General features: G+C 40.6%; 1 protein-coding gene across 3 annotated transcripts; it reads left to right on the top strand.

The window, feature by feature from the left end:
* Window positions 1-2,896: 2,896 nt before the first annotated feature.
* On the top strand, window positions 2,897-18,360 carry LOX (lysyl oxidase). Of its 3 annotated transcripts, XM_027546960.1 has the most exons (8): window positions 2,897-2,947; window positions 3,184-4,102; window positions 4,454-4,562; window positions 5,634-5,771; window positions 7,307-7,463; window positions 10,772-10,867; window positions 11,230-11,345; window positions 14,842-18,360. In XM_027546960.1, exons 2-8 carry the CDS (start codon window positions 3,469-3,471, stop codon window positions 14,846-14,848), a joined length of 1,257 nt encoding a protein of 418 aa, XP_027402761.1. In that variant the 5' UTR covers window positions 2,897-2,947; window positions 3,184-3,468; the 3' UTR covers window positions 14,849-18,360. The 3 variants fall into 3 exon arrangements, with proteins under 3 accessions (XP_027402761.1, XP_027402760.1, XP_027402762.1); XM_027546959.1 differs by lacking the exon at window positions 2,897-2,947 and having other exon boundaries at window positions 3,079-4,102; XM_027546961.1 differs by lacking the exons at window positions 2,897-2,947; window positions 14,842-18,360 and having other exon boundaries at window positions 3,094-4,102; window positions 11,230-11,349.
* Window positions 18,361-18,903: the final 543 nt, after the last annotated feature.

Below are 18,903 nucleotides of genomic sequence, written 5' to 3'. Positions count from 1 at the left end.
TGGTGCTGTTGCTGCTGCTGCTAAGTCACTTCAGTCGTGTCCGACTCTGTGCGACCCCATAGACAGCAGCCCACCAGGCTCTCCCGTCCCTGGGATTCTCCAGGCAAGAACACTGGAGTGGGTTGCCATTTCCTTTTCCAATTTCTGGTGGGAAATATGTAAAAATGGAAAATGGCCACCTGCACACTCTCATACATTGAATACATCTAAAGTTGCAAAGTCCAACTAAAGTAGTTATTCAATTAAATATTAATAATCATAAAGAAAAACTATAGTGAATGAAAGAGCTGATGAATGATATGTTTAGCTGGTTTTCTTCCCCCACCGCTTGAAGTAGGGGAAGTTTCAACAAAGCTCAGTCAGCCCCACTGTGCAACTGGGTTGGGGAAGTTTCCAAAAGGAAAATACAGTTGTCATGACCAGAAAATTCCAGTTACATGAAAGTAAATGGAATTACTTGGATATTCACAAAAGTCAGTGGTTTTAAAAGAGGGAAAATGCTTTAGAAAGGATTTGGGTTAATCCTTGAATCCTGCATATAACTAAGAGTCAGGAAAAGTAAGTCAGCTGTCCAAAGATACACAGCTTTTTATGTAAACACCAGGATTAGAAGCTAGAGTATTTTATCCAAGATTCAGGAAAACTTTCCTACCCTTCCATTAAGGGCCACTCTGGTCTGCCACACTGACAGTCTGAACTCTACGGCAGAGTTCTTCCCTCAGCACTGTGTGGTCAAACCCTAGTGGTTGCGGGCTTCTCTTTCCTGGGGAATGAGCTCGTCCTGGGTGAATACAGAGCATTCTTCTGATGACAGATAATTACACTCTCTCCCTTCCTGCTTCTCCTATAATTTGGCCTGTCCATCCAAATTATATACACCTGCTTCTTCTTTTTATTCCTTCTCTTAGTGGGTTTAGGGAATTGAGTAGTTTAAGTCCTGCAGTAAGTTCATAAAATGATAGACAGAGATGCCTCTGAACTTCATACAGAGGGATAGCATGGCTGACCTGCCATTCATGGGATTTGCCCTTGAACTTTTATCTTCATCATATAAGACATTTGGCAATACCAGAAAGTTTTCACCTGACACCTGTTTGTGATCAAGGATGGTGTGTGGTCAGGGTCATAGCAAATCTAGCTTGACTGAGTAACAGTCAAATCAATCACCTTGGATTCAGAATCACTAGATCTGATTAGCTAAGAGAACCATCCCACCTTCACCTTAGTGTCAGTCAGGGCTCTTGGGTAGAAAACAATAGGGAGAAGGCAACGGCACCCCACTCCAGTACTCTTGCCTGGAAAATCCCATGGATGGAGGAGCCTGGTGGGCTGCAGTCCATGGGGTCGCTAAGAGTTGGAAACAACTGAGTGCCTTCACTTTCACTTTTCTCTTTCATGCATTGGAGAAGGAAATGGCAACCCACTCCTGTGTTCTTGCCTGGAGAATCCCAGGGACGGGAGAGCCTGGTGGGCTGCTGTCTATGGGGTCGCACAGAGTCGGACACGACTGAAGTGACTTAGCAGCAGCAGACCACACTCAGCCACAAAGGAATGCAGTGGAAAAATGAAAGGAAAAGCTGAAGAATCAGCTCTTTGAAGATACTGGCCTAAAACAGCTTAAGGGGAATCGGTAGCAAGAACTCACAGGAACTTTCTTTACTAGCAGGAAGAGTGGGCTCCAACATTTCTGACCTTTGTGTACTTCTGCTCAAGAGGTGAATTCTACGGAGATGGTTTGATGAGCCAAGCTTGAATCTCATGTCCACCGCTTGATGTGGTGAACTTGAAGTTCTGCACTGATATCATCAAGGCAACTCGGTAGGGGAAGTTTCTAAAATGAAAACACATTTGTTCCAACCAGAAAATAGTGAAGTGGATGTTGGGAAGTCAAATCAGCAGAGGTTCACAACACAACCAAAATGTGGTGGTTAAACATCCAGAGGCAGAGACCAAGAGTGATAGGTGAATAAAACCTGGGTCCAAGTCTAGTTTAAATCAAGCTGTTAATTTTAATTTTTCCTTTGAAATGCTTCCAGCAATGCTGAAACCCTGAGTGGCATATGAGCAACTGGTCCACTAAACATCTCTTTCCAGTCAGTTACCTACCTCCTACCCACATCCTCCCACTCATTATCCCCTGGCCACCCTCATTCCCTTGTCTTCACCCAAATCTGAAGCCCAAGACTGTTTCTTCAGCAACCGCTTTGTTTAGCTTGGAAGATCAATTAAACACCACAGGATTCTTCACTGACTTATCAACATTTAACAAATGGTTAAGTTTTTTTTTTTTTAATTCAAAGTCAAACCTCCTTATTAGACATACAAAGAGAAAAAATAAAAGCAGATGAAATGCTTATTTGAAATTGCCTTCTGAGTGCTCTCTGAGGCAGAATTTGCTCTAGTCCCCTTTGCTGAAACTTCCTGAGAGACACTGTGGAAAGGAAAGATGGTTCTTCACTTCCAAAGTACAAATCAGGCCGGCATTTTGAAAGCGACAGGTTTATTCATCACTTCAGCGTTAGCTGGCTTTGCTCCCTGTAAAATTTTACTTTTGGTTATTAAAATATTCACTGTAGGAAATAAATTTGTAATCCATTTCTCATATTACCTACACACAGAAAAACAAAATTTGATATCTTGGGGTTTATTTGCTGAGGGCGCTTCCCATAAAAGCAAGGGGTGTGCATTGGGAAACGTGTCTGGTTAACTCCTTATGGATAAATTAGTCACAACCTTTCCTCCGCCCACCCCATCCCCCCTTTCCCGACTCTCGCCCCCAGCACCCTCTCCACCTCCCGACTTCCCGCCTCTCCAGGGCTGGTGACCTAATAGCATTTTTCTTCATGCATATTTTGGCGTCGCCCCACGGCCTGGCTGCCTTTGCCTGTCTGAGTCTTTTGAAATTCCTGCATGTTCGCCCCAGATTAAGCCGAGTGTGTCTCAGGATGTGTGTTCCGTTTTGTTCTTTCCCCTTAACGCTCCCTGTGCAACGTGTCTGGGGGGAGGAGGACAAGACGGGGAGGGGAGGGGAGGGAGGGGCAGAGGCGAGGAGCTGTCCGCCTTGCACGTTTCCAATCACATTACGTGAACAAATAGCAGAGGGGCGGCCGGGCCAGAACGGCTTGTGTAACTTTGCAAATGTGCCAGAAAGTTTAAAAATCTCTCCTCCTTCCTTCACTCCAGACACTGCCCGTTCGCCGGGGCCGCCACGCCGCTCCCCGTCGCCTTCCAGAAGGACTGAGAAAGAGAAGAGAGGAGAGTGCCACGTCTCACCAGCCGCCTTTACTGGAGAGGGTCTGCAGCCCACCCTAGGCACTGCTTGGTAGGGACTGAGATACCCGGGCGTCCAGCCCGCCTCCTCGGTTGAAGAGTTCTCCCTCCCTCACGTGACTTGAGCCCCGTTTTTTTTTTTTTCCCCCCCTCCGAGCTACGTCTTCCCGGAGTGGGGACAGTCCAGGAAAGGGAGCGATGCGCTTCGCCTGGACCGCACTCCTCGGGTCGCTGCAGCTCTGCGCACTCGTGCGCTGCGCCCCGCCGGCCGCCAGCCACCGGCAGCCCCCTCGCGAACAGGCGGCGGCTCCCGGCGCCTGGCGCCAGAAGATCCAATGGGAGAACAACGGGCAGGTGTTCAGCCTGCTGAGCCTGGGCTCGCAGTACCAGCCGCAACGGCGACGGGACCCCGGCGCCACCGCCCCGGGGGCCGCCAACGCCACTGCCCCACAGATGCGCACACCAATCCTGCTGCTCCGCAACAACCGCACCGCGGCGGCGCGAGTGCGGACGGCCGGCCCCTCTGCGGCCGCAGCTGGCCGCCCCAGGCCCGCCGCCCGCCACTGGTTCCAAGCTGGCTACTCGACGTCCGGGGCCCACGACGCTGGGACCTCGCGCGCTGATAACCAGACGGCACCGGGAGAGGTCCCGACGCTCAGTAACCTGCGACCGCCCAACCGCGTGGACGTGGACGGCATGGTGGGCGACGACCCGTACAACCCCTATAAGTACACCGACGACAACCCCTATTACAACTATTACGACACGTACGAAAGGCCCAGGCCTGGGAGCAGGTACCGGCCCGGATACGGCACCGGCTACTTCCAGTATGGTAAGCACCCCAAGTCTCCACTAACCCCCGTGCACCGTCTCCCCAGCTCCGCGTCTCCCCGACGTGGCTGCCTGGGCGCGGCGGGCCTTGGTCCGTGCAGATCCAATCCCTCCCCCTGCGCCGGCCGAGGCAGCCCTGGAATTTGGTGCAAACCGCGCGCGCCTGGCCCCTCCTGCTTCGTTTCCACTTTACTTTGCAGCCCCGGGCGTCCCCATTCTTCTGCTACCCGCAGCCCAACACCGCAGCCCAGTTGACTGAAGGGTGAGGAGTAAGGCACATGGAGGGACCCGGAGCCAGGGTGGGGGCCGCTAAATTGTCTCACTGCTTTGCCCATCGCCTGCTGACGTTTAGGTCTTCCGGACCTGGTGCCCGATCCCTACTACATCCAGGCGTCCACATACGTGCAAAAGATGGCCATGTACAACCTTAGATGCGCTGCGGAGGAAAACTGCTTGGCCAGGTACCAGCTGGGATCTCCTCGGCCTAGCTCCCTCGTCTTGGTTCCAGGGGGCTCCTCAGGTGCTTGGTCCTGACCACTCTTGTTCTGTGCAGACAAGGGTTGGGAAGTGGAACGTGATCTCTCGGGCATGCTGACCTGGGTGGAGAATTAAAATTTGGAATATTTCTGTGGGTTCTGACTTTCAAACCGTGGCATAAATCAGGGAGATTAAGCAAACCCTTAGCCTGGAGACTGGAGGTCTCCTATTCTTTTTCCAAGATCCTTAAACTTTGGAGCCAACTGTTTCCAATGACGTTCTATTAAACTACTATACCGTGGAAAAAATACTGTAATGGAAGAGCTTGTTAAAACCCCCTCAAAACATCGGGGGGCCACTTGGCCAGTGTGTCACCCCTCCGATGGATGGCACTGTTTTCTTCTGTTTGAAGTCACAGTTAACTTAGTTGTTTTGGCATTACTTTAGCCAGGATAAGATCAGGAGCAAGAGCTTTGCTTTTGCATTAAAAGCTTTAGTCCTAAAATAAAATCTTAGCAGTTTGGGGAATGGAATTCCCTGAGTTTGCTGCTGGGAAACCAGCAGAGGGAGTAAAAGATGTTTTGATAAGACACACAATTTTTTTTAATGTAAAATAAGGTCATCGATAGTATTTGAATATATATTCACACAAAATATTTTACAAGACAGAAATGTTTATATAGTCAATTTCTTCCACTTCCTTTATAACTGTCAGGCTAAAAGAAGAGAAGAAATCCAAGCTCATCATTTTCATTCTACTAGAGTCTTGCATCATACACCATTGCATTCCCTATGGTAGTCTTACAGTAATGCCATTGTTTTAAAGTTACTAAATTATTTATCTTATCTGGGTATACTCTATCAGGATTATTTCCCCAATTTACATCTTCTTTAACTGGGTGGGAAAAAAATGTATGCAAAATGCTCTAGTCTTTTGGAACTGATAACCTCGTTGGGAGACGAGGGCAGTGAACTCTTGGAAGGTTTTGCTTGTAGTTTTGTCTTTAGTTTCATATTCTGTGAAAATCATAATGTTTCTCTCTGTAAAATCACAGCTCAGCATACAGGGGAGATGTCAGAGATTATGATCACAGGGTGCTGCTAAGATTTCCCCAGAGAGTGAAAAACCAAGGGACATCTGATTTCCTACCAAGTCGACCAAGATATTCCTGGGAATGGCACAGTTGTCACCAGTAAGTGGATGGGATGCTTGGGTACTTTTGAGTTGCTTTTTCACTTTACAGGTGATTCTTTTTATGTTTTTTAAGAGTTAACTTTTTGTTTTGAACTTTTTATTTTGTAGTAGGGTATAGCCGATTAACAGTGTTGTGATAGTTTCTGGTAAACAGCGAAGGGACTCAGCCATACATATACATGTATCTATTCTTCCCCCCAAACCCCTCCTATCTAAGCTGCCACATACTACTGAGCAGGGTTCCATGTGCTATACAACAGGTCCTTGCTGGTCATCCATTTTAAATATAGCAGTGTGTACATGACCACCCCAAACTCCCTAACTATCCCTTCCTCCCCTGGCAACCATAGTTCATTTTCTAAATTACAGGTGATTCTTGACATGACAAATCCTTACACAAAGGAAGAAAATTGCTGTTATTTACACTAGAATTTCTCTATATAATTTGACATAATCAAGGAAATCTATCTTTAGGATAATACATCAGTTACTATATATTGTTATCTTTTAAACTGGAAACTCTTTTAAGCCCAGCTTATTAAAACTGTTGATAAGATTACATCAGTTAGCTTCACTAGAATTTTATCCCAGTATACTACAGGTAGCGCTTCCTGGTGGTCATTGGTAAAGATCTACCTGCAATGCAGGAGACTTGGGCTCAATCCCTGGGTTGTTAAGATCCCCTGGAGAAGGAAATGGCAACCCACTCCAGTATTGTTGCTTTCGAAGTCCCATGGACAGAGGAGCCTGGCGGGTTGCAGTCCATGGGGTCGCAAAGAGTTGGACATGTCTTAGCAACTACACCACCACCACCAATTCTACAGTATGACTTGGTAACTTGCTTAGGTGTTCATTGCCAGGAAATCCTGTTTTATGTTCTTAAAATTTCTACAGTTTGAGCCATCACTTTTTGTTCTTTTATGAGAAAATGAACAGTTCAGCACCTTCACTTAAATGAAAAAAGAAATAAATGTGAGCAACTACTTTGCTGATAAAGTAGATTTATAAATAAAAGTTTATACTAGTTAGATAAGAATGGTGGATAAAACATGCTTTTATTTCTCCTTTGCATTTTAGTATAGATTAAAATGCGTGAGAATACAATTTTTAAAAATTTCATAGAAACCTCCCAAGAGAAAAGTGCTCTTCTCTTTTGGAATGAAATATGAGTAGTAGCAGCCAAAGGAGATATACTAGAGAACATATGACAAGTTTCACTTAAACAAAGATAATTTACCATCTATCTCTATTTAATCTTCAAAGATAAAACAGGGTGAAATAAAAAAGCAGAATACTCAAAATAAGTCTTTTTTTCCCCACATACAAAGCTAAAGCCTTACCATTTTGATAGATTTTTGTCCTGGAAAAAAAAAAATCTAGCATGAATCTAGCTTTAAGCAGCTCAACTTGATCCCAATTTTGATGCAAAAACAAACGTGGGAAGCAGTGTATGTGTGTGGGGGGTCATCTAGAATCCTCACTGCTGTCTCTGTATGTTACTGACTGCTGTCTCTGTGTCGTGTGGGACATTAGGCATTACCACAGCATGGATGAATTCAGCCACTATGACCTGCTTGATGCCAGCACCCAGAGGAGAGTGGCTGAGGGCCATAAAGCGAGTTTCTGTCTTGAGGACACATCGTGTGACTACGGCTACCACAGGCGATTTGCATGTACTGCACACACACAGGTAGGATGGCAACCCACACGCTTCAGAGAGAAAACAGCCATCTATCTTCTTTCCTCCTGCCCATCTTTGTGAAAAACTAGTTTACTCGGGGGGTCATCTAGTCCAAATGGTAAACTATTGGGAAAAGGAAAGTGATGGCTTGATGATCCAAATTACTTTTAAAAAGTATTCCATCATCACAGAAGGTCAAGGTGTATACTTGGTATGTTCCACAATGAAGAGCAGTAGTCTATAATCTGAAAAGATCGGAAGGGTTTCCCATTTTTGCACTCAACTCAACTGGTAAGTAACTGTAGGAGAGAGATGTTTTGTCACCTGTAAAACTCTCTCTCCATCTGAGCTAAAAACAGAATGGTGGTTGGGGTTAACAAAAGGACAGAAATAAGTTTCTTAAAGAGCACTTAAAAAAATGTCTCTTTTAATCATGCAGAGAAGAGCAGAAGGACAGTTTCTTTCTCCATGCATATATATTTAAACCTACGGTATAATTGATGTCAGATGTTCTTTGGATGGATTTTTAAAAATAGTGCTGTCCTAAGCAGTTTGTATGTCTTATAATGGGAAAATGTGTGTCAGTTAAAAGCCGCGCCAGTATTTCCATAAGAAACCCTAATTTGTAAAAGGACATTATAATTTTACTCCAGCAGAAATCTTGGCAGGGAGTAGTGAATATATGTAACTCAGGGCACAAAGATCAGCAGCTGGCATCTTGGGAAGCAAATTCCAGGCCTGTGGCAGGAAGCTTTCTGGTGACCTAAATATTATCACTGCTTCTTTCTCTGGACTTAAAACATCATAGCAATTGGAAGGCAAAAGGTTCAGTTCCTCTCACCTGGGGCAGCGCTTACTCTAAGAACAAGAAGATGTAACCTCACATTACACGTATGTTTGTGTAGAATCCCTTTTCACACAGTGATCCCCAAGTCCCACAGCACCTGCCAGTGCAGGGTACCTTGAGTTTACTCTCTTAACTTAGGAAAAGAGGCACTCTGAACAGCTCAGTGCTGAAGTATTTGAATCTAAGACTATAGGCAGCATGTGAATCCCCCAACTCCTTGGCTGGTGACCCTACTTCATTTTATGTGGTAGCTTTCTGATTAATTACCCTCCATTTTATATCCTGTTTAACCACTGTTCACTAGATCTTGCACTGCAAATGACTAATGTATTTGTGTTTTTCACTACACTGGTTGTCTCTTGAACATGGGCTTCCTTTAAAGGGAAAAAAAATTTTCACAAAGCCCCAGTGTTGACTTAGTTATATTATGACCCTTTTAAATGTATCCAAATATAAAACTAGATATAACTTCTTTATATTTATACTCTCATATAAATTCTTGGGCTTCCCTTCCCTCAGCTGGTAAAGAATCTGCCTGCAATGTGGGAGACCTGGGTTCGATCCTTGAGCTGAGAAGATCCCGTGGAGAAGGGAAAAGCTACCCACTTCAGTATTCTGGCCTGGAGAATTCCATGGACTGTATAATCCATGGGGCTGCAAAGAATTTGCATATTAAATATATATGAAGCTAGAAATTACATTAACCTCATTCATGTAATAGTTACATTTGGCTAAAACCAAATAATTTATGTAGTCTTGGCTGTGGTTCTACATTTTTTAAGTTTTTCAAGTTTGAATACAGGAAATGCCTGTTTGCTTACTGCCCTGAAAAACCCTTTTTTTTTGTTTGCCAGTTCAAATAATCAAAACTTATACTTAAATTCTGCCATCTGAGTAAGGTAGAGTGCCAATGTCAGCATTCTTTAAAGTGCTCTTGTTCACTTGAGGGTAAGATAAGCATTATTGAAACCAGTCTTAAATAGGTATCTAATTTGGTGAATCCCTTACAGTGCCATGAAGGTGGTACTAGTAGTAGAAGTAGCAACGATAGTAGCTAACACTGAGTATATGCTCTGTGCCAGAGTAAGAATTATGTGCTGGGAATCAGAAACTGAAAATTCTTCACAATATATTGACTACGCAGCATAAGGTTAATGAATGATTGCAGGTTGGTATGGACCAGCATGGGAAAACACTTCTCACTGCAGTGGCACAGGTCCTTTCTGAGTTTGGCCTGTCTGTACTATTGCGTACTGTATGAGAACACAGTGCTCCCCCGCAAACCAGCACTGGCACAGCATGCTCCAGATGATTCTGCCCTCTCTCTGGTGGCCAAGGTGATCTTAAGCACCAAACAATATCGAGTTTAAAGGACTGCAGCCTATTCTTTTAAATTTACTTTGATTAGTATTAGAATGAAAATACAAAAGTGAAAACTTCTGATAAAGAACCAGTGGAATCAAGAATATACCTATGGATTCCACTTTGAGCAAATTTCTCCAGACTAACTTGCTGGAGGGCAAGAACCATATTTTAGTGGTGTTTTTCTCCTCTCAGCCGCTAGAAGGCACTCATTTACTACTGAAGTGAGTATCTGAGCAAGTAGAGTTGACGTGGCATTCATCCCTTTAACACAACAACAAAATATTCAGTGACGATGTGAGAAAGATTACAGCGTGGTGGTTACAAACAGGGACCCTGGACCCCAAATGCCTGAACTCAAAACCAGCTCAGCCACTTACCAGCTATTTATTCTTGGATGAGCTATTTGACCTTATACAGCCTTAGTTTCTTCATTCATAATATGTGTTACTACTACCCTCTCCCTTGTGTAGTTGTGAGAATTAAATTTATATATATATATATATATATAACATGCTTAAAATTGCTCCTGGCACATAATACATACTTCATAAGGGTTAACTATTCAAAAATGCAGTAAGACTCCATCCTTAGGGAGCTTACAATCTCTAGTAGATTCATTCTTACATAGGATGATTTTAATATAGAGACTAGACGGATAAATAGCATAAAATGTATACACAAATTGTGTATCATGGGCTTTCACAGTATAGGAAGGTAATTTCCAAGAACAGAAATTGGAGAGAGTTCCACCGATGACAAGACATTTGAGCTAAATTATTATGTGGCCTTTATTCCTGAACTGGTAATATTCAAGGATTTTGGTGGAGGCCTATTTTGTCACTTAAGATTGTATTTATCACTAGTGATTTATTACACTTTTAAGCGAGATGTACTACTACTTATATTAGTCCTGTATTTTTTTTAGCTGGAGGTGCTATAAGGCTGAGTAATATATACTTCTCAAAGGAGATGCAATATAAGTATAGTTTTATGTCAAACTCTTGTAAGTACTAAATTAAAATTTAATTTGCAAATACTAAGCATATTCTTTAGCATACTCTAACCATATACCATCCTTTTAATTTTTGAATTTTATTTGTTTCAGGGCTTGAGTCCTGGCTGCTATGATACCTATAATGCAGACATAGACTGCCAATGGATTGATATCACTGATGTCAAACCTGGAAACTATATTCTCAAGGTAGAGAACTTTGAACATATACCCATAATGTATTTCAATTGTGACTCAGTGGGCTTATTCTCTGGAGTCAAATGTTAAATATTCATGGTCCTGCAAACAATTATACATCTTCTAGAACTACTTTTAAACCAACCTAGATATATTAAAAAAATTCTTATTTGAAAGAACTTTATGGAAAAAGATCCAGCCTCCTTCAAAAACTCCAGAGTTGAAACACATGCCTAACTTACACCCTCTTCCTTGCCTGATTTAGTTGAATTATGCTGTCTCTATTTTAGCCTCCATTCTGGAAAGAGGAAAAAAATTAACCAGTAAACACTGCTGATGAAATCTGAAACACAGATGATGTTTGTTTTGCCTAGGTCAGTGTGAATCCCAGCTATTTGGTGCCTGAGTCGGATTATTCCAACAATGTCGTCCGCTGTGAAATTCGCTACACAGGACATCACGCATATGCCTCGGGCTGCACAATTTCACCGTGAGTCCCATTTGCCTAGCTAAGTAATTCTCTTGACGATGAGTTTCAATTCATTGATAGGCATTCTACACATACATCTGTTTTCACTACTACTGCAGCTTCCTTGTAAAATAGGTCAAAGGTAGAAAATGATAGCGAGTCTGCACTATCATATAATGGGAGCTGATCCTTTTTTGATAATGCTAGAAAACAGAGTCACAGATTTGATCCCTGGAAGATCTCCTGGAGAAGGAAATGGCAACCCATTCCAGTATTCTTGAGCGGGAGATCCAATGGACAGAGGAGCCTGGTGAGCTATATAGTCCATGGGATTACAAAAGAGATGGATACAACTTAGGGACTAAACAAAAACAAGAGGATGGAGGAGCAGATATGCTCAGGTTTTTAATCACCCTGAAACTTAGCTTTTAAGACAAGACACAGAACACATGTATTTACCCACAAAGCCTGTGTGGCAGCTGAATCTGTAAAATATGCAGTGTGGGTGACCTTGTGGGAGCCCAAAGAGTTGGGTTTCTGGCCTCTTCCTCATAGTCCATGAAGGAGCCCTGAAAAAATTCCTAGAATTCTTCAAAATACATTTTGAAAGTCACTACCTTAAAGTAAACAACTGAAGAGGTCAGACCACCTGTTCTGTAGAAATCAAGATTCCACATATTTGAGTTCTACAAACACAAGTAATAGGGAAATACCTTGCAAAAGAAGGGCTGTGTGGAGATGCCTTCATAATTTTTCTAGTCCAAAAGCCCTTCTTTGGATGAAATTTTAGAAGGAATCCCAGCAGTTACTATAACATGGTGCTTTGACGAGAGTAATGAAAGAAAGTTGGGCAGTTTTGCCTTCTTGTGTCTCTGTCCCACCCTGACCTGTGGCACTGCCTGCCCCAGTGATGCTGGGTTATAGATTCTAACTCATATGCCACCTGGGAGGGATACCTTCCCAACAATAAGAATACCATTAGAGTGATACTGAACACAAGCCAGGTTTGCTGTGATGGGAGAGAGGCACGAGTTAGTAGAAAGGTGTCTAACAGAACCACACTGGAAACATAATAGAAAATTTTCCCTGTTACACAAACCAGGGCAATGATTACTGCACATGGACCTGTAGTTTGTGGGCTTTCCGAACTCCACATGAACCTGTCTGGTTGTGCATATTTTGTCAACTACTCGGGGGCTAATGGCCAAGGGAAAGATGGAGCTTAAAGCAGCCCATGCTGTGCACTGTGGACTGGGCTACATTCACCTTGGAGAGGTGAATTTCCATGAAGGAGCAAAACCTGTGTTTTTTAAGTGTCATTATAGCATTAGAGACATATGTAGTCTATGACAAACAAAGGTGTAGGACTGAAAGAAGATTATCAAGTAAATTCTTCTGAACATGCCTGAAATACAGAAAACCTGGCTGGGTTTATGGCCCACACTGTGTGGAACTGATCACAGTATAACTGAAAATCCCCAGAAAAGGAATATAACTTAATTTAAAATTATTAATTTCTCTTAATTTTTATAATTCCATAATTTATTCACTCATTATTCACTGGCACTTTTTGATATAATGCTTAAATTGCATGGGGGGGTGCTAAAATAAAATGCATTAGAAACAGGAGGACCTCTACGATGATAAGCTAAGTGACTCTCAGGTACAACTGCTGATCTCCTATGAGGAAAAAGTCTGAGAGGTGATTCTATTGTTGTATAGAAAGTGACTTGCTTGTTTATCATCAGTAGAATCCATTGGGTTGGATATTGACAGACATTTAGAGCAAATAAAAACTGTTACTCTGTTCCAGCAGAGAGTTTCTTTCTCTTTTTTTCATTTTAGCCAGTTGTCATTGACTGTAAATTGTAAGAGTGGTTGATGAAAAACTTTAATGACCAATACGGATCAGATGAAGATATGCAAAAGTTAAAGGACGCATGGGTAGTGATTTGTAATTAAATAACAATCTCATACATATCTATGAATGGAAAATAATGGGAAAAGTACAAAAACCTTGACTTAAACCCCCACCTTCAGGAGAATGATGCTCGCCTCTTATATTGGCTCTCAGTTCCACCTCCCTTGATAGGGATCAGAGTTCAGAGGAAGAAATTTTCTCTGGCTATAGCTTTAGGACAGCACTTGAATTGGGCCTTGAGGGCTGAGGAGGACTGCACTGGAGAGGGTTAAGGAGGGCCATGCTAGGAGGAGTCAACATCACCCGCAACTACATGGCAAGAAGAAACTGCAGGGCATGTTTGGAAAAGCAAGTTAGCCTGGCTAAGGCATAAATTTCATGGGCAAAAAGAATGGAAAAGTTGGGACGAGATCAAAGTGAGCACTGAAGAGCAAGCTGAAAAGTCTCAGCTTCATCCTAGTGACCATGGGGAGTCTCTGAGGTTTCTTGAGCAAGGTGTGTATCTTGCCTAAAGCCATGTGGTCGCTCAGTGACTCTGTAAGCAGCAGTGTGTGTGTGATTCCCTTGGTAATGTTATTGTAATTAAAAAAAAACAAAACTCTTAAAGACATATCATCTCTTAGTTCACTGGTTGTTTTTCATGCTAATCAAATATCTGAGCACGTGTGTGTGTTTGTGTTCGTCGCTTCAGTCATGTCCAACTCTTTGTGACCCTATGGACTATAGCCCGCCAGGCTCCTCTGTCCATGGGATTTCCCAGGCAAAAATACTGGAGTAGGTTGCCATCTCCTTCTCCAGGGGATCTTCATGACCTAGAAATTGAACCTGGGTCTCCTGCATTGCAGAAAGATTCTTTACCATCTGAGCCACTAGGTATCGGTGTGTAAAAAAGTGTGTGCCTTGGGTGTATCCCCTCTCTCTCATTTTCCTTTCTGTAAACCCAGTGAATGACCCAGGTGACTCTGTGGCCCAGCTCAGTTCTAAGATACCATCATTAAGTTCTTTCTTCACAGAAACTACTTGGGAATAAATTCACAGAAATTATTTGGAAACTGATGGTTTATAATCTGGACTAAGTGATTCTTATTTCATGTACATAGGGATCTGTGATCACAGTATAAATACAGTATTTGATTTACTGGCTTTGACCCAGTCTTGGCCTATTAGTGTAACATTCTACATCCAGAACTTTGCTGGGAAACAACCAATGCCGGACAGTATGGAGGTCATGAACCTGCTTCTTGGTGGGCCTGCCACACTAGCTGCACAGAGTGAACTCACTTGGCCAGGGCTGGTGGTCCTGTAAGCCCTGCTTTATTCTTACATGTTTCAGAGGGTGTTTCTTTTAACTCTAAACATCAAGTTTGTAGGTATCAGGCATAAACTTTCTCCTAGTGACATAGTCACCATCTTCAAATCATGTATTAAATAATGTATTAATGGATAATTTCAGAAGGTGACTGTTGCATAGGTGGAGGGAAATTGTCATATATATATATATATTTTTTTTTTTAAGATGACTTTAAACTTGTCTACTATACTCATTCAGAGTATTATCAGGTTAATAACTTGTTTTATTTTGTTTTCTTAATCTAGGTATTAGAAAGCAAGCCAAAACTCCCAAAGGATATATCAGTGCCTGGTGTTCTGAAGTGGAAAAAAATAGATTAACTTCAGTAGGATTTATGTATTTTGAAAGAGAGAACAGAAAACAACAAAAGAATTTTTGTTTGGACTGTTTTATAACAAAGCACATAACTGGATTTTGAACATTTCAATCGGCATTATTTGGGAAATTTTTAATATTATTATTCACATTACTTTGTGAATTAACACAGTGTTTCAATTCTGTAATTGCACACTTGGCTCTTTCTGAGAAATCCAAATTTCTTATGCTTCTTCTGAAATTATAGTGCAAAAGGGAAAAAAAATTCGATGAATGAGTCAAAATTATTTTAAAACTGAGAATTTTCTAAAGTTCTAAAACTTTAGTGAACCTTAATAATAACTGGCTTATATATGTCCTAGCATAGATCACTTTAGAAATGAAGCTCCTACTGTTTAAATAGATATGGACACATTTGGTACTGAGGGAGGAATAAACAGGTTACCATTGGTGTCAAGAAATGTTACTATATAGCAGAGAAATGGCAATGTATGTATTCAGATAGTTACATCCCTATATAAAATTTGTTTACATTTTAAAAATTAGTAGATAAACTCCTTTCTTTCTGTCAAGTGTACAAGTTCATTCTGACTTAAGTCAGCTTTTGTTGTGGAACAAATTAAGTAATTGAGCTGCCCAACTTGTGTCTGACATTTGTTGATGCGCCCCTCTATTCTTTAATTTTTCTATGGGCAGAGACCTTTTCAGTGACATTCTTAAAATTACTGTTATGGGGATCTGCTAGACATAGGACAACTGTATCAATGGGAAGTCGTTCTGATGATAGATGTGATACATTCAAAGACAGTATGCACTTTAGTATCTTTAACTATTAGCCAAAAAAATGCCCTTGCTGACATAAAAATCATACAAAAAAGTCCCCCAGACCACAACTGTCTCTAAAATACTTAGGAATATTAGTGAGAAACTTAGGATTTTCAACTTTTCTACACTTTTTTAAATGATCAGCTTTAAAAAGAGTAAGACTAACATTTTTTAAATTATCCAGAATAGATGACATAATGTATATGAATACACAAACATTATTCTGGGTCATCTAGGAATCAGTCATATGTGTTTTTTGTGTGTGTATCTGAAATATAATACAAACTAGCAAAGCACATAGCATTACATACTTGAGACGTTGGTGAATAAGGGGGACCAAAAGAGAACAGCTTTCTGCAAAACCAAGGAGTGTGTTGCATAATGAGACAGCTGTGATTTTATTTTAAACTGTGAAACCATGTGCCACATCAGAATTTGGAGAATTTCTTTTTTTCCTAGATTCAAAAGATGTAGAAAGAGATCAAATTACAGTTTTTAAGTTAGTGGTGCTGAAGCAGAAGTTTTCCTCTCTTAACCAGTATTCAAATCCCAAGCAAGGTATTTCCAGTGCCAAGACACATTAGGTAGAATTTTAAAATGAGTGGCATCCCTATATTGTGTCATACAGTTGTAAAGTTAGCACCAACTACCAACCATTCTTCACTCACCGAGTGCTCTGCACTGTAAGAAGGGCTAGAGGTGGGCAGTCGTCAGGGGAGATAGAGCGGGCTGCAGGAGCCTCATCTGCCAGGCACACACTTACCATGAGACAATACAGACAGCTTGATAGAGACCCAGAATTTCCATTGAGCTAGTATCTGAGCTATGGAATAGCTTCTTTGATGTACCTCTTTGCCTTCGATTGCTTTTAGTTTTAAGACTGTAGAATGATCCTTTAAAATTGTAATCTTTTCTAATAGAGATATTTTAATATACTTGCTTTTTTAAAAAACAAAAACTACTGTCAGTATAATACTGAGCCAGACTGGCATCTACAGATTTACGACCTATCATTTCATCAAGATTCTCACCCCCATACTAAAAGCTAGCTAATATCATGGCCTTTGGATACGTATGAGATGTGTTTACTGTCATTCCATTGGCCTTCCATCTGCCTGTAGATCCATCATTTTAGGGCCTAAAATATGCTAGGGACTAACATGCTAGGCATTATGATATGAAAAAGGCTGTCCCTAACCTCATTAAGTATTCAAAATGCCATTATTACTCATTAGGTTCAACTTATCTCATTTTTAACATCATAAGTACATGTCTAGAAAATTTCTATTTTAAGCACTATTGTTTTTCATGACCATATTTTATTAAAAAATAAGTTTAAAATGAATACATATATGCATGTATGTGTTACTAATAATTAAAACTATCTAATCCCTGAAATCTCTGCCTTTTAAATATAACACATACTATTTCATTGATTTTGGGAAAAAAATTCAATTAAAAGGTTAAATATTCTCACTTATTCCTTATATAAATATTCCTCCCCCCTTAATCACTCCTAAACACTCTCAAATAACTCACAAATATTGATTTAACACTCAGTATTTTTGAACCTCAAAGAATCTCTTCTCTGAATAACCACGAAAACTCACAGATAATGATTAGTTGGTAAAATGTATCTATTAATAAAAAATATAATCCCGCCTTACCAAACTCTAAATAAAAAAATCTTTTAAATAGGAAGTAGAAATGAAACAAAGAATTTTGAGTACTGAAAAGAGACTGGTTTTTAAACACAGACTGTGAAAAAAATAGGAAGATAACTTAGTGAGTCTTCCACATGCCATATTAGTGGCCTCATAATTATTCAGACCACAGTTTGTATTAAAGAGGTCTTGCCTTCTAAGGCTAGGATTCAGTCTCACATAGCTTTCCTATTTCCAGGAAATCTTTATATTTTTACATAATGACATTCACAATTGCTAATCATTCACTAGACATTATTTTTAATAATGAAGAACAAATGTTTTTTCTCCTTGACCTCATAGGAGATCATCACACTCATAATCTTTCTCAATATTCAGATTGTAGAGGAAATGCAGTTCACTAAAATCATGGTACTAAGAATTCCTCTTTACCAAATTATGTTAAAATACTGAACTTCTGATCAGAAGACATTTTGTTTTAAAAATAACTTGTTTTGATACTAACAGTACAACTAATAAGTAAAACTACCCTTTTCTATATATCACAATCAATAGCCACATTTCATTCCCAGCTACCAAAAGTCTTGGGCCACTTTTGAATGCTTAAAGCATGTCATTTATCCTTCTAATCAAAATGGTGCTGAATTATTTCAACTTGAATGTAAAATGTGTTGTCTTAGCTCACAGGATATAAACATTTAATATATAACTGCTTGCTATGAACTACGTAACATGTGATTTGGTATTGTAATGTTTTTAATGACGTTTTAGTTTCTTCCAAATTTTTCAGGAATACTAGTTGTAAAACATTTTTAACTTTTTTTTTTGAAGAGCTCTTATTTTAAATGCCCAGACACTGGCTTTATAATCTTCTTTACACTCGCACATTCTTTTATTATATGCCTATACTATGATTGCAAGATTATGTAAAAATGCCTTGAATAAATGATTTCAAGTGTCTAGAGTGGTCATTTGTTGTTACATATAAATAAATGATATGAATTTCACTTAGATTAAGATCTTAAAGCCATGTGTATGGTTGGTGATTTTGCTTAATTGCCTTTTATATTAACAAACTGTTTATCAAGCTCACACAACTTGAAACTTGTCTATGATGGATAAAAATCTAGCTGATATTTTAAAAAGAAACTATCATACCGGAACAGATTCTAACTTTTGTCATCATTACCAACCACTTCCAAGGATGCGGAACAGGCACAGAAAGAATAACTGCCCTCTGTTTTGATTCGCATCTTAGAAATGCTCATGAGCATATGTGCACCCAGGGGACACATCTGGCTCAAGATACAAATTATTTATATGAAGAGAAACATTGCTATCACAGTAATCCTTATTTAAATGTGTACCAGATTAACTTGAAGCTAGTAGCCTAAGAAGACAGACAGGCCCCAAACTGTGAGCAAGTGTTTTGGGAGAAGAATAATTAATCCACAAACAATTTACCTTTAAGGAGCTCTTGCAGGTAAAATAGACGTAGGCTTG

This window comes from Bos indicus x Bos taurus, chromosome 7 (assembly GCF_003369695.1).
Source record: "Bos indicus x Bos taurus breed Angus x Brahman F1 hybrid chromosome 7, Bos_hybrid_MaternalHap_v2.0, whole genome shotgun sequence".
NCBI lineage: Eukaryota > Metazoa > Chordata > Mammalia > Artiodactyla > Bovidae > Bos > Bos indicus x Bos taurus.
Note: the sequence above shows the minus strand (reverse complement) of the source record. Positions and strands in the feature narration are given on the sequence as shown.